Genomic DNA, 14,078 nt, shown 5'->3' with positions numbered 1-14,078 from the left:
GAGAGTTGGTAACTGGGTGCTTAAATACTTTATTTATTGCAGCAGAGGGGATTGAAATATGCATTACAATGCAATGCAGCACAGAAACGTTAATATAAGCAAGACTCAGTAGTAAAGATAATGAAATCCCATTGTCCTTAGGACTAATACTAATACTAGGCCTTATTCACTTTGGTGCAGCAGGGATGGAATCTGGCCCTATTCCCATATTGATAATTTTCCTAATGTAAAGAAACTCCCAAAGGGCATAGAGCTGGCATAGCTGGCACCTATGCAACCCTTTCTGGAGACACCAGTGCAGGGGTGACAGGGAGGGGGTGAGAGTGTGTGTGCGCGCACATGTTGGGGATACGACTGGAGCACACTGAACTCTGTCTGTTTGTTGCTTTAGGGGAATATTGCCATCTTGCAAATATTAAAACAGCTCTCAGGCTGCTCTAACCTATTCTGGAGCCAGGCAGAGAAGCAGGGAGTTATAGCAATCTTCCTCTGCCATGCTGAGCAGAAACTCAGCACAGCAGAACACCTGTTCCTATACATGCAGTATGTCCACTTGGATTGTTTCTCTCTCTAGTTAGCTACAGTATCTTCATTAACTTTTTCTTTTTTAATGACAGATGAATATTAAAGAAGAGAATGAAGAAGAGATTGCATACCTCAGACATACCAAGTTCAGAGTATGGTACCATTTTCATTGGAGGAAAATGTTTGTAATTTTTTCCTGCTTAGTTTTTCTATGATTAGACTCTTTTGGGTTCCACCATTACCTCTGCTCTGAGGTATTTTACTGGACCCACCAGCATTGTTGCCTGTCGTACATTTGTCAGAATGGAGCATTGAGTTCACTGGTGCTCCTCTTCAGGGGAACAAGTGTCTATCTGTGTGCATCTCATTGCAGGCGCAGTGCCATTGCTTCAAGCACCGTGGCGTAGAGACTAGTGATATTTTATGTTTGAACCACACCATGCCATTTTTGGTTGGGGCTTGGTAAATACATAACTTTATTTTACAAATTATTAATCATTAAAACATACAGTCCCAATCCAGCAGAAATCAGTCTCCTGGCAAATGCAGTAGTTTGTCTTCAAGCACTCAATTGCAGGATTAGGGTTCATAACAGTTGTAAGAGTGCTCCTTTAAATGTATCTGCTCACCCCCCAGATATTTCATTTTAAACCTTAATTCTAGGATGTTCAGAAAGAATGGTTTAAATGAAAGGACTGAATGGGTGGAGGAAGGGACTGGTACCTTTGATCGCTGTTCTTATGAATGATTGTAGACCATGGAAATACACCAGTTACTTACTTATATATCCTTGCGACTCTTTCTGCATGGCTGTTATTGGACAGTCTTTATGTGTTAACAATAGCTGTTTCAGCTGTGCTACCTCATTTTTCAACATGGAAACCTCATTCTATGGAAAAAGAAAGAGAGACTTTTACTTAAGACAGTGGCAAAAAGTTAACAAACGAGTGAGACTTCGCCTGTAACTAAGAAAACTGAGCTGCATAGGATTGATCTTTGCACCGAATTTGGCCCACTGTATGAGAATTCTTTTACACAGTAGCTATTGGGACAAATTCCTTCTGTTACATCAGTGCCAATCTGGAGTATCTCCATCAACTTGAGCTATTGTAACCTAGTGTACTAGTCTTGCGTCTGGTTGCATTTACTGTTTGTGTCACAATATTAGTGTTATTTAAGCACCATTATTGTCAATTTACCGTATGTTGTATACACAATGCTGTAGATCTGAAGTAAGTACATTATGTGTGTATAATTTTGCTTGGTATAATGGAAATAACACAAATGTTAATTAAAACAACCTTAACAAAGACATTTTTAGTTAAAAAAATCCTTGCTCCAGGTTTTTCTTTGATCGAAAATGTGTCATTTTGCCTTTTAAAAGAATAAGGTAATCTTATCTTGCTTGCAAATCTGGACTCTTCATTATTATGGGTAAGGCTTATAGAATCATATACAGAATCAGAGAGGGAAAAGATCCATTAGATAGTATGGGTGGTGATTTGTATAAATTATTACTCGTCCCTGTAATTTCACTGTACACCATAGCTCCCTCATCCATGGTATGTTAGACTCACTTATCCTGAGCCCCCTCAACAACCACAGACATACAAATACAGTAATATATAGTAAACACATATTTCAGTGATTTTCCAACAACTGCATTTTAATTGGTAGATTTATATAATGTAATTTGTCATACTATATGGTCAAAATGCCTTTTGGTACAAACAGGATTAGTTTGCCACAAAACAACTATTTAAAATTTACCAAGTAGTGAAACCTTGTTTTCTTAATTAACTGAGTACAGGGATTGGTTCATTCTTAAAATTAAAGGAGTTTATGTTTGTCTGAGAATTGCTCCCACCTGATCTGTTCTAATCCCAATTTTAACTGAGGTTGTGTCTGTAAATTTAACAACTCCTTGGACAGTGTGATTTTACATAAAAAAACCCCACATTTGTTTTTTAATTATTGTCCAATTTATTTCCAGAAACTTCCATTTACATTGATCCCCACCAGCTGGTGATTATAGAGCAGGGGTGAGCAAACTTTTTGGGCCGAGGGCCACAACTGGGTGGGGAAATTGTATGCAGGGCCAGGGCAGCGGGTTGGGGTGCAGGAGGGAGTGTGGGGTATGGGAGAGGGTGCGGTGTGCAAGAAGGGGCTCAGGACAAGGGATTGGGGCAGAGGAGGGGTGAGGGGTTTATGAGGGGGTTCAGGGCAGGGGGTTGGGGTGCAGGGTGTGTGTGGGGTGTGGCAGGCGGCTCAGGGCAGGAGATTGGGGTACACAGGCATGCAGGGTGCAGCAGGGGGCTCAGGGCAGGGAGTTGGGGTGCAGGAGGGGTGTGAGGTGCAAGCAGGGAGCTTAGGGCAGGGAGTTGGGGGGCAGGGTGAAGGAGGAGTTTGGGCTTCAGCCCGGCGCCACTTACCTAAAGCAGCTCTGGGGTGGCAGCGGCCGGCACCGGGGCCAGGGCAGGCTCTGTGCATGCCTGCCCTGTCCCCAGCCCTGCACCGCTCCAGGAAGCACTGCAGCCCCTGGGGGAGCGGGAAACGGAGGGCTCCGTTCCCAGCCAATGGGAGATGCGGGGGGGAGGGGAGGCGGCGGTGCCTGGAGGCAAGGGCAATGCACGGAGCCCTCTGCCCCCCCGCCCGGGGGCCGCAGGGACTTGGTGCCGGCCGCTTCTGAGAGTGGCGCGGGGCCTGCAGTGCCATAGGGGGCAATCCTGCGGGCCAGATCCAAAGCCCTGAGGGGCCAGATTCAGCCCACGGGCCGTATTTGCCCACCCCTGTTATAGAGAATGATTGAAAAGCCATTGGTAGATCCAAGGAGATTTCTTTGGATTTCTCTCTTTCACACATGGATGAAAAACACCACATAAGTAGTAGAAACAGGGTGTATAGTTAGGAAGAAAAGGGGGTTTCCTTTCTTTACACCTATCCCAAAAGGTCTAGGCATTTAATTTTTTAAAATATACAAAAACTAAGAAACCCCCTCCCCCCAAATTCTTCTTTACTTTTCAAAACCAAACACTGCTGGCAACACAAGATTCTGATCTTCGGCAACATTGCGGCTCCTTTCTGCTGCTCTGCTGGTACAAAATGTTCCTAATGCTGGGGTAGCCAGCTATGGGACGCTCACCCTAGTATAGGGGATCTTCCAGTGGTACATATCCAATATAACAGCCTTGCAAAGTTTCAAATCTAAGAACCTGAAAACAATTCTAAAACACTTCACTGCATTCAGAACTAAGAAAACATTTTTGACCATTTGAGGATTATGGTGACAGATGCAATGATGTCTATACATAAATGAAGAACAGGAGTACTTGTGGCACCTTAGAGACTAACAAATTTATTAGAGCATAAGCTTTCGTGGACTACAGTCCACGAAAGCTTATGCTCTAATAAATTTGTTAGTCTCTAAAGTGCCACAAGTACTCCTGTTCTTCTTTTTGCGGATACAGACTAACACGGCTGCTACTCTGAAACCTATACATAAATGCAAAGTGTATGGGGAATAAACAGGAAGAACTGGAAGTATTAGTACATAAACTGAATTATGATTTAATAGGTGTGTGGCACTCTAACTCAAAGCAGCACCCCAGAATACCCATATTCACCCCAGTCATATAATTATGATATATTTCATACATGCCATGTAAGATATCATATGAAAGGTCATGATCTGCTGAAACCCATTGCTCTGTCAAAATATGTATATCATTAGTGTGTGTGAAGTTATGAGATTTTGCTGTATGATACAGAAATATGTTGTGAGTTTTAGAGTCTCCACTGCTAGTTCTCCAGTGACAACAAAGGAGGTAACTCACTCCCAGGAGGTGTTAAATGACCATTAATCGGCAGGAGAGTTGTAATCAAGGGATTTACAATGCTGTAAGAGGGCTGTGCAAGCATCACGCAATGGGGGATTATTTATCTCCATGACTCAGGAAAGTCTACGAGGACATGTGGGGGCTAGTGTTTTCCAGGCACATGGACTGAGGATATAAATTAGGTGACAATGGCATCATGCTTTGCCTTTCTCCTCACCCATCTGCACTGGAAGCAACAAGAATGCTGGGAAGACAAAAACTTGAACTGAGGAGACTGGTCCCAGGCTTAAAGGGGCAGCCTGTGTATTAAGAACTATAACCTACCTGCAACATCCAGTGCGGTGAGAAAAACTGCTTGATCGAAATATTGCCTAGTCTAATAAGGTTTAAGATTTAGACTGTGCACTTTCCTTTGCAAACTAACCCGATGCAAAGGAAACATGGAATGAAAGGCTAAGGCACAAAATGAGATAAACTAGCTATAGACTTAAAGGGTAATAAGAAAACATTCTACAAATACGTTAGAAGCAAGAGGAAGACCAAGGACAGGGTAGGCCCGTTACTCAATGAGGGGGGGGGGGGAACAATAACTGGAAATGGCAGAAGTTCTAAATGACTTTTTTTGTTTCAGTTTTCACCAAAAAGGTTAGTAGTGATTTGATGTCTAACTTAATGAATGCCAGTGAAAATGAGGTAGGGTCAGAGGCTGAAATAGGGAAAGTACAGGTTAAAATTTACTTAGACAAGCTAGATGTTTTCAAGTCACCAGGGCCTGATGAAATACACATTAAAATACTCAAGGATCTGACTGAGGAGATATCTGAGCCATTAGAAAGTATATTTAAAACGTCAAGGAAGATTGGCACGATATTTGCCCTTTCCTATCTATAAAAAAGGAGAATAACGATAACTCAGGGAATTACAGACCAGTAACCTTAACTTCAGTACATAAGATCATAAGAGCGGCCATATTGGGTCAGATCAAAGATCCATCTAGCCCAGTATCCTGTCTTCTGACAGTGGCCAATGCCAGGTGCCCCAGAGGGAATGAACAGAATAGGTAATCATCAACTGATCCATCCCATTGCCCATTCCCAGCTTCCGGCAAACAGAGGCTAGGGACACCTATCTCACAGAACTGGAAGGGACCCCGAAAGGTCATTGAGTCCAGCCTCCTGCCTTCACTAGCAGGACCAAGTACTGATTTTGCCCCAGATCCCTAAGTGGCCCCCTCAAGGATTGAACTCACAACCCTGGGTTTAGCAGGCCAATGCTCAAACCACTGGTTGGACATTAGGAAAAACTTCCTGTCGGGGTGGTTAAGCACTGAAATAAATTGCCCAGGGAGGTTGTGGAACCTCCATCACTGGAGATTTTTAAGAGCAGGTTAGACAAACACCTGTCAGGGATGGTCTAGATAATACTTATTCCTGCCATGAATGCAGGAGACTGGACCAGAAGACCTCTCCAGGTCCCTTCCAGTCCTACGAATCTATGATTCTCGTAATTATTTTCCAACTTTCCCTTCACTGAAAGGAACTTGGCTTGTAGATATACTGATGCCAACCAGCATGTGCTGTGAGCTAGCTGTTCATCATCACCCCCAGAACCTCTTTCTTCAGTACTTTAATCCCTTTAGAAAACCCTGTGCCACCTGTGGAGGCCAAAACATGGTCCACCGACCAAATATGGCTCTCTGAGTTCCACAATACAATACGTGGCTGCTCTCATCTAGATTCTAGAATGTGCCATTGCAGCTAAGGATGGGATGAGTCCCAGTGTGAAGAGTTACAACTTTTTCAGAGCAGAGTCTACGCTGCTTAAGATAAGCCATGCCTCCATATTTAAAATGAGGGCAGCAGTAAGCGATTATGTAAATGAGCATGGACTTTTGACTCCTGGCAACCTGCAAGAGCAGCCCTTAACCAGGGAAAATCAAGCTGCCTTTGGTGTAGACGCTGCCGCCGCCTGGACTTCGACCACTTATCGCTTTCAGACTATATTTACATTCTGTTCCCTTCTTTTTCTTACCACCAGGCCATTCTATTTATAATCGTGTCCCACTGTCTTTGAATTAGGATTAGCTGCATACCCTTTTCTGAAGAAGTCTTTTATAGCTGAGTTATGGTCACTTAAAAAAAAAATAAAAAGAGTGACAAGAAAAATAAATAAATATATGACTCAGTCCAGTAAAGCCTCTGAATCCCAAGCTTTTCCTGGCTGGTTTTGCTGAAATTAAAATGTGTTTTTCATTTACAAGTGTATATCTTGATCGGTCAACTTTAATTATGTCTGCGTTCAAAGTATTAATCTAATGTGCAGCGGTAGCACATATGACAACCGGGGCTGGTGGTGTACCCAATGCCCTTGAATGTAAACAGTGCCTCTATGTCTTGGGAATATAGACAGTAGCTCACACCTGAAGCTGCATATTTGTCTGGGTGAGTTCTTCTGCTTTCTTTTCCAGTGACATCACCCAGACCTTCCTCTTCTGTCTGCAGCGTGTGGCAGCCGCTCGATTCCTTTCCAGAAATTTCCGCCGCCTCTCATCTGGGTCTTCATCCACCACCCTCCTCCGGCGACCCCCAGTGGGCTGAGGCGGCTGTATTGTCTGAGTGGGCTGCATCTGCTGTGCCGCTGGTGAAACCTAACAGGAAAACAACAAAAACAAATTCAACATAGATGGTGAGTGGATGGGCTCTAGTCGATGCTGCGAATTCCAAAAAGGAAGAAAAAGTGATGTCAACTGACATTTAACAAAAATACGACCAGGGTGTATTCTGAGATGGCAGACTTTCTGGCAAGATATGAGAGTGGCACAAGTAGAAAGACTCTGTCAGATGCCACTTAAATTATTCTTTGACAAAAAGCCAACACGATTAAGGGGAGATTTTTGGAATGGCCTCCTGAATAGCAGCCAGGGAAATTATTTTTCCCCCTTTGGTTATTAAAATGTTTTATTTAAGTTGTGACAAAGAAAGCACCTGATTGATGAATGAAATGTCAGGCTTCTCACAGTGACTTTTAATTAATCAAAGCAAAAGAGTGGAGGCCTTGGGATTTTTTTCATCCCATTCAGAGTTTTAGGACATCTCTGTTTCACATGTTCCTTAATGTATGTTCAAGTATCGTACACATCTTTGGAGAGGCCAGTAGTAGTGCTATTAAAACCTTAGGCTGGGATTATCTAAGGCATCTAAGGATTTTAGGTGACTGGCTCCTATTAAAAGTGAAGGGGAGTCAATTGCCTAACTCCTCTACTTACCTTTGAAAATCCCCAGCCTTAATCATGCTACAGCGTCAATGTGGAATATAGGATTCAGTGGAAGCCTGAACTGTCAAATCAGAATTAATCCTGGTATTCTGGCTAATGGCCAAAACCTGCAACTGGTCTCTGGTGACTTTAGGGGTTGGGAGTGCTCAGCAAGTTGTAGGATTGAGCCCTAAATTTCAACTCAGGTAATTACAATCTGTCTGCCGCCCAGGCATCAATTAAAAGCATGCCATCCCCTTGCAAAATCACTTTTCTGTCTGAAAGTTTTATTCTAAAGGTCACTGTCACTGCCAGAAGTCAGCGAGCATTATTATTCTGTTTTCCAGTTTGTTTATTTTATGCATTGACAGCACTTTGTGTACAGGCAGTTTTACTTTGTCGCTATATAGCTGGTTGGTTTCTCCCTTGTTGAAAAAAACCTATAAAAAGAAACATGAGCAGAAAAACCCCAATGAAAAAAAACTCATTTAAAGAAAGATTTTTTTAAAAAAATGCCAGGACCTACTATTTACTGGATGTTTATTACAAACTGATTTTTTTTTTAAATTAGTCAGTTCTTATAAATGCTGGTAAAAAGCCATAAACCATGTCCACACTGCAGTCTCCAATGTTGCTACCACTGGTGGAGCTGCACCAGTGGAGAATTACAGCTTGCTAGTGTAGACACAGTCACTGTAGTTACTATCATTGTGGTGGTGGAGTAATGTTTGGGACTTTTCTTAGCATGTAGTGCCCCCTAACTGGCTAAAGGAGGTTATTGTTGAGCAATGCCAGATGCTCCCCATCCACTGGGGCTGAACTTGCTACCTCTTTAGCAACACGTCTGAAATGTAGAGGTCTCAAAGATCGCTTTTAATGTCAACATAACATCAAAGGCCTTTCACTTTCTCACATACACCACCTTTTGAGACTTCAAAGATTGGTTATTTATGTTTCTGGACACCAAAAGCTTTCCTTTGCCTGTTACTCTCTCCGTTTCCACCCGGCATAAAAAGCTTTTCTGTCTCTCCGTTCTCAGTTGGGTCTGCTGTGCCAACATATTGCTATAGAATTTTTTTTTAATAGGGTGATTTTATTCTGAATAAATAGTGGATGGTTTAATTTTCAGTAAGAAGTGATCAGTAGCTGGCTAGCAAGAGCCAGTTAACAAAACATCTTCCTTCCATCTCTGGCAGGTATTAATTAGAAAGGCTGCAGTTGGATCACTAATGATATCACGTGGGATAATTAATGGAAGCTCCCAGATATATCACGACCCTGAAGTCTATTAGGCCTTATCTTGATAATTGTCTAAGCATTATTCTCCAAGGAGGGCTCCCTCTCCACCCCGTGTGTTGCACGCTCCATTAAGAAAGAGGATGTATAAGTATTATAATTAGGATTCATTCATTTTTAAGGGCTGCTTATCATGTATCCTAATCTACACACAGGTAGAATGGCAAAAAGAACAAAGCAAAATGCAAACCATCCTGCTGTGCCTAAGTTGTCATGGTGGCAAGTTTGATCTAAAGAAATTCCAATGGGAAAAATATAACAATACCCACATCATTTTTGTAATACCTGAAGCAAAACAGCTCCCACAAAGCAAAACATCTATCACTCAGAAAGGGACACACTAAATGACTATTTCTACCTTGATCCTTGATCCAATACGTCCCTCTATTCTTTGCAACTTAACACAGGACTAGTACTCACTCATTCATTTTAGCAAAACATAATTCCTTAGGTTCATGTGTGTCTTAAAATGCCTGTGGAAAAGCATGCAATGAATTCTGACATTACACAAGGGCATGGTGTAGAACAATGGACGTTATGACAAGGGAGCATGCAGCACACAGCAATTCAGATCATGCCTTTCTTTGACAGGAGGCGTGGAACTGAAGTATCAGGCTCAAGAGAAGAAGGAAGTTAATAATTAGTAAAATGCATCATAAAATTAATGTGTCTGCTAAAGCAATCTGACCCTCAAAGAGGTCAATACCGAGTGATTATGGATGGGTTTAGAAAGTAATAACCTTGTATTTATTACTTGCAAAACCCTTCTTTTATCTCTGTTAATGCCCCCTTTCAGAAAGCGTTATTGCTGTTGTGTATCAGGAGGAGACTACTGTGTTGTCAAGGGAAGCAGCTGATGTATAGATCCTACTTAGCCTCCGGACAGTGGTTCTCAACCTTTTCATGACAATTATGTCTGTTTACAAGATCAAGATCTTCTCTGTATCAGCTGGTGCCCACAGTCTCCAGTTCCACTGTGGGTGCTCCAAACTTCATGTTCCTGTTTGAAACGAGCTCCCCAAGGCTTGAAGTGTTCACAGTGGAATCAGATCCAGCCAGTAGGGTATTAGGTCCCCACAACAGTTCATCATTAAAGAGCAGGAAGCTCCAAATCCTGAGGCATGTAACAGAGGTAGGGTGCAAATACACTCACTCATTAGGCTGATCGGTCTATTCTCTTTAAATTTTGTACATTTATTTTTCACTTTTAGACAATTCATTACCACACTGGTAGCTCAAATCAAGGCCCTATCCTGCTCCTGTTTAAAGTCAATGGAAGTTCTGCTATTTATTTATAGGCTTTTCTGTGGTGCTCAACTCAAGTATCTCAGCACCTCAGGGCAAATCCCACAGGGATGGAACCTCCTTTCAAATGGAGTGCCATGCAGACCAATCTCTAGCTATGTCCTTCAGGCAGCCTGGCTGGATGTTCAGTCTGTGTCTGTCTTTGGCAATTATGTCTGAAGCTTTCAGCACCTCACACACACTAACTAATGTATCCTCACAACACCACTGTGCTCTGTGAGGCAGGTCAGTATTATTACCCTCATTTGAAGATAGGAAACTGAGGTGCAGAGAGATTAGGTGACTTGCCCAAGCTCACAGAGTGTCAAAGACAGAGCGGGGAACCCAGGCCTTCTGAGTCCCAATCTAGTGCTCTGAGCTCCAAGATTACCTGTACTCTGTTACTGACTTCAAGGACAGACAGATCACACCTCTTTTGCTTTCTATGTTATGAGATTATATAGGGACTTTTACTGCAGTTGTTAAAGATCTCTGGAAAAAATAATTAATAGATGGAAAAACAACAGAATTCATAACATTTTACGTTGTAAGGAATACTGTAGGGAAATCCCACCGACTTGCAGCAAGAGCAACAACAAAGTAAAACAAGATGTCAGTAAATAGTTAATGTGGTTGGACAGTAGGATGTCAAATCCTCTTATTTTTAATGTCTTGTAAGTTTTTCTAAGAGCCGCCCATGAGGTATCTGTAAGCAATTAAGTGCTTCACAGATTTAACTCCTCCTGGGTAATAAGAAGTCCTCTTTGTTTTGTATCCATGACTCCACTCCCATCCTTCTTAACTCAGATGATAACTTTGCTCTCCAGGTCTGATATCCTGAAGTCATGGCTGACCAAGGACCTTCTCTTTCTTCTCATATCTCCCTGGCTTGTCTGTCTTTCACCACCTTAAAATATGGCCAGAAGTCCTTTTAACATCAGCTCTGCCTATGCCGAAATTCTTATTTGTGAGTTCATTACTTCCTCTTTCAACTAATAGTTTTTCTTAATCCCTACCCTTTAAATGTCAGGGGGTTCAGAATGCTGTAGCAAGACAACACTTTCACTCCAAGAAACAAGACCTTCATCTTCCATTACCTTTGCTTGCTTCCCATCATCTGAATCCAATTCAAAATTACCTTTCTGGGTTAAATCTTTCCCCAGCGACTGGCTTCATTCTCTCTCTCTCTCTGACATAATATTCACCTACTAATCCTCACCTGTTCTCCAGGCTAATCTTGGCCTTCCCTCTGTCTCCATTCTGTAATTCTCTACAGTTGTAATTACAGTTGTAATTTTCTTTCACCTGATCTACAGTATCTGGAACTACTACTCTCTCACTACAAGACAATGAATAACTTCAAGTCTTTAATTCTTGCCTTAAAATTAGAGCCAGCCCTGACTGCAAACTTGGGGTCTGGATTTGGATCCGAACGTGACCAAAATGCAAAAGCATTCAGACTGTAGTTTTTGGTTTGGTTCCCATGATTGAAATAAGGGCCAGCAGCAAAATTTGGATCCAGAACCAAAGTATAGTTATACTTTGATCTGCGGTTTTTGTTTGAAGCCATCTATACTTACACCCTTATTTTTTGAGATAGCCTTATGAATGACATTCACTATAAAGTGTCTTGGGACACTTCATATGGAAGTTGCTATACTATATACAAATAAAATATATGCAGGATCAAACTCATCCTTCAAATATGCATGTGCCATATCATTTACTTCATTGGGGCTTGTGGGACCATCTCTGAGGGCAGAGTGTATTGAACAGTTTAAAAATATGAGCTGCCAAGTAGTCGTCCAAGCTCCTTAGACTATGTCGACACTGTGTTTTACAACCCGCGCAATGAGTCTCAGAGCCTGGGTCTATGGATCGGGATGCTAAAACCAGCTGTATAGATGTTTGCGCTCAGGCTCTGAAACCAGTCCCCTTCCCCAGGCTTCAGAACCTGAGCCTGAATGTCTACACAGCTGTTTTTAGTGCCATAGTGCCAGCCCAAGTCTGTGGACCCAGTCTCTGAGACTTGCTGCTGCATGTTTTAAAATGCAGTGTGGACGTATCCTTAGTGCGCCAAGCTACACAGCGTGCCAAACTCCATAACATACCAACAGCATAAATGTACACTTGGCACTTTGCTGAAATTATGGCCTGAACAAGCTTTGGGGCTTTTTTGTAGAAAGTTAGACATTTGAAATACATTCTTTTCTTTGTTACTAAGTAAGTTTTGATCTGGGATTTTTGAGTTAGAGCTTGTTGTAAGGTTAACCTGGCAGCCAACAACAGAGAAAATCTATTAGCAGCCAGTGGACTTGCTTTTGAAAAGCCATGCACATGTAATCTGTTTTTTTAAACTTGCATCAGAACAGAAGAAGATGATTGCTCATTAAGTGGTTCTACCTGTGCTTGTCCACCTGAGTGCAGTGGCGGGTGTGGAGAGGTCTGGTGATGTGCCGGGTGTGTGTGAAGGTGCGAGTGGGAGTGATGGTGTGGATGGTTCTGCTGGTGATGGGGTTGAGGATGAGGATGGTGTGCTGGATGCTGGTGCTGATGCGGGTATGGGTGATGAGGTGGCAGTGTCTGGTGCTGATGTGGATGTGAGTGCATATGATGATGTGGTGTCTGGTCCTGTCGGGAGCTCATCATTTCCATCATATGGCCCATGGTGTTCATATTTCCATTTGACATGGCTGCAGGATGATGAGTCAATGCTGCCTTCAACCTCTGAAACAGAAGAAAAAGGGTGGGTGGGGGGGAGAGAATTTGAAATCAATAATACATTTATTAGAGGTTTGTTTTTCCAGATTTGTAGAAACTCTTAACACCTGAAAGTGTCTGGTTCTGTAATTTTTGTGATTTTTTTCTAGATTTTACTTCTTGGCTTAAGTATAGTGCTTTTCATATAACCTTCAATGTCTGTTAGGTTATAATCTAGTTTTTTGATCATTATCAGTTAAAACCTATAGAACACAAAATATCTGGATCATAATTTAACAGCTATAACAAGGAGTCTGGTGGCACCTTAAAGACTAACAGATTTATTTGGGCATAAGCTTTCGTGGGTAAAAACCTCACTTCTTCAGATGCATAGCTTCTTCCTATGCATCTGAAGAAATGAGGTTTTTACCCACGAAAGCTTATGCCCAAAAAATCTGTTAGTCTTTAAGGTGCCACCAGACCCCTTGTTATTTTTGTAGATACAGACTAACACGGCTACCCCCTGATAATTTAACAGCTACAGATTTTCATATGATTGTGCTAGTATGCTGTTGAGGAAAAAAGTATTCTTTTATTCTTAGTCAGCTCATTAAGTTTAAAGTCTCATGCAGTCTTAGTTTTTTAAAAAAAGAATACCTGCTACAATGATGCCTTGAACAAAGGTCCACACTAAATTACCATCCAGTAATACAGACATTTTTATTGCCTCAAATAAATAGAATATTGACCCTTTTTTTAAATTTCAGAGCCCAAGAACACAAGTCATTTTACAGTATTTTACCTCATAAGACCAAACCTTTGTCCTCCCACCAAACTAAAAAAACTATTAGTTAAGTGTGGTCTTGCCATTAAGGTCCTTTGTGTCTGAGCTCGAAAGCTCAAATGCTAGCTGTGGTTCATTGTTGCATGCTAATTCCTGCCTCAGTGATGTCCTCATGTCTTTTACTGATGCTGGAGTTGATTTTTGCAGTTCTAACTCCGGCAAAACTACAGTTAATGTCAATAGGATTCTTCTAATTCTCCCACTTTAGGATATCCTGCAATAGCCAAAGGAAGTTTAATCTGAGTAAGTATTGCAGGATAAGGTTCTTTTGTTCATTGTAATGATAGCTAAGGGTGGAAGAATTTCCCCCCTCAATTATTGGATGTACCAACATATTAGC

General features: G+C 41.9%; 1 protein-coding gene across 16 annotated transcripts in view; it reads right to left on the bottom strand.

Moving 5' to 3' along the window:
* Positions 1-14,078, bottom strand: part of CREB5 (cAMP responsive element binding protein 5) — a 349,218-nt gene that overhangs the window by 6,964 nt on the left and 328,176 nt on the right. For 14 of the 16 annotated variants that reach the window (XM_065583406.1, XM_065583411.1, XM_065583413.1 and 11 more), the window contains 3 exons: positions 12,598-12,921; positions 6,781-7,008; positions 1,306-1,414 (listed from right to left, as the gene is read on the bottom strand). In XM_065583406.1, coding sequence (XP_065439478.1) covers positions 1,306-1,414; positions 6,781-7,008; positions 12,598-12,921 — 661 coding nt within the window. Of the gene's footprint in view, positions 1-17; positions 1,415-6,780; positions 7,009-12,597; positions 12,922-14,078 lie in introns of those variants that run through there. The other 2 variants (XM_065583410.1, XM_042861755.2) reach the window with 1 other exon arrangement.

This window comes from Chrysemys picta, chromosome 2 (genome assembly GCF_011386835.1).
Source record: "Chrysemys picta bellii isolate R12L10 chromosome 2, ASM1138683v2, whole genome shotgun sequence".
Taxonomy (NCBI): domain Eukaryota; kingdom Metazoa; phylum Chordata; order Testudines; family Emydidae; genus Chrysemys; species Chrysemys picta.
The sequence above is the reverse complement of the archived record's forward strand: the minus strand, read 5'-3'. Positions and strand labels throughout refer to the sequence as shown.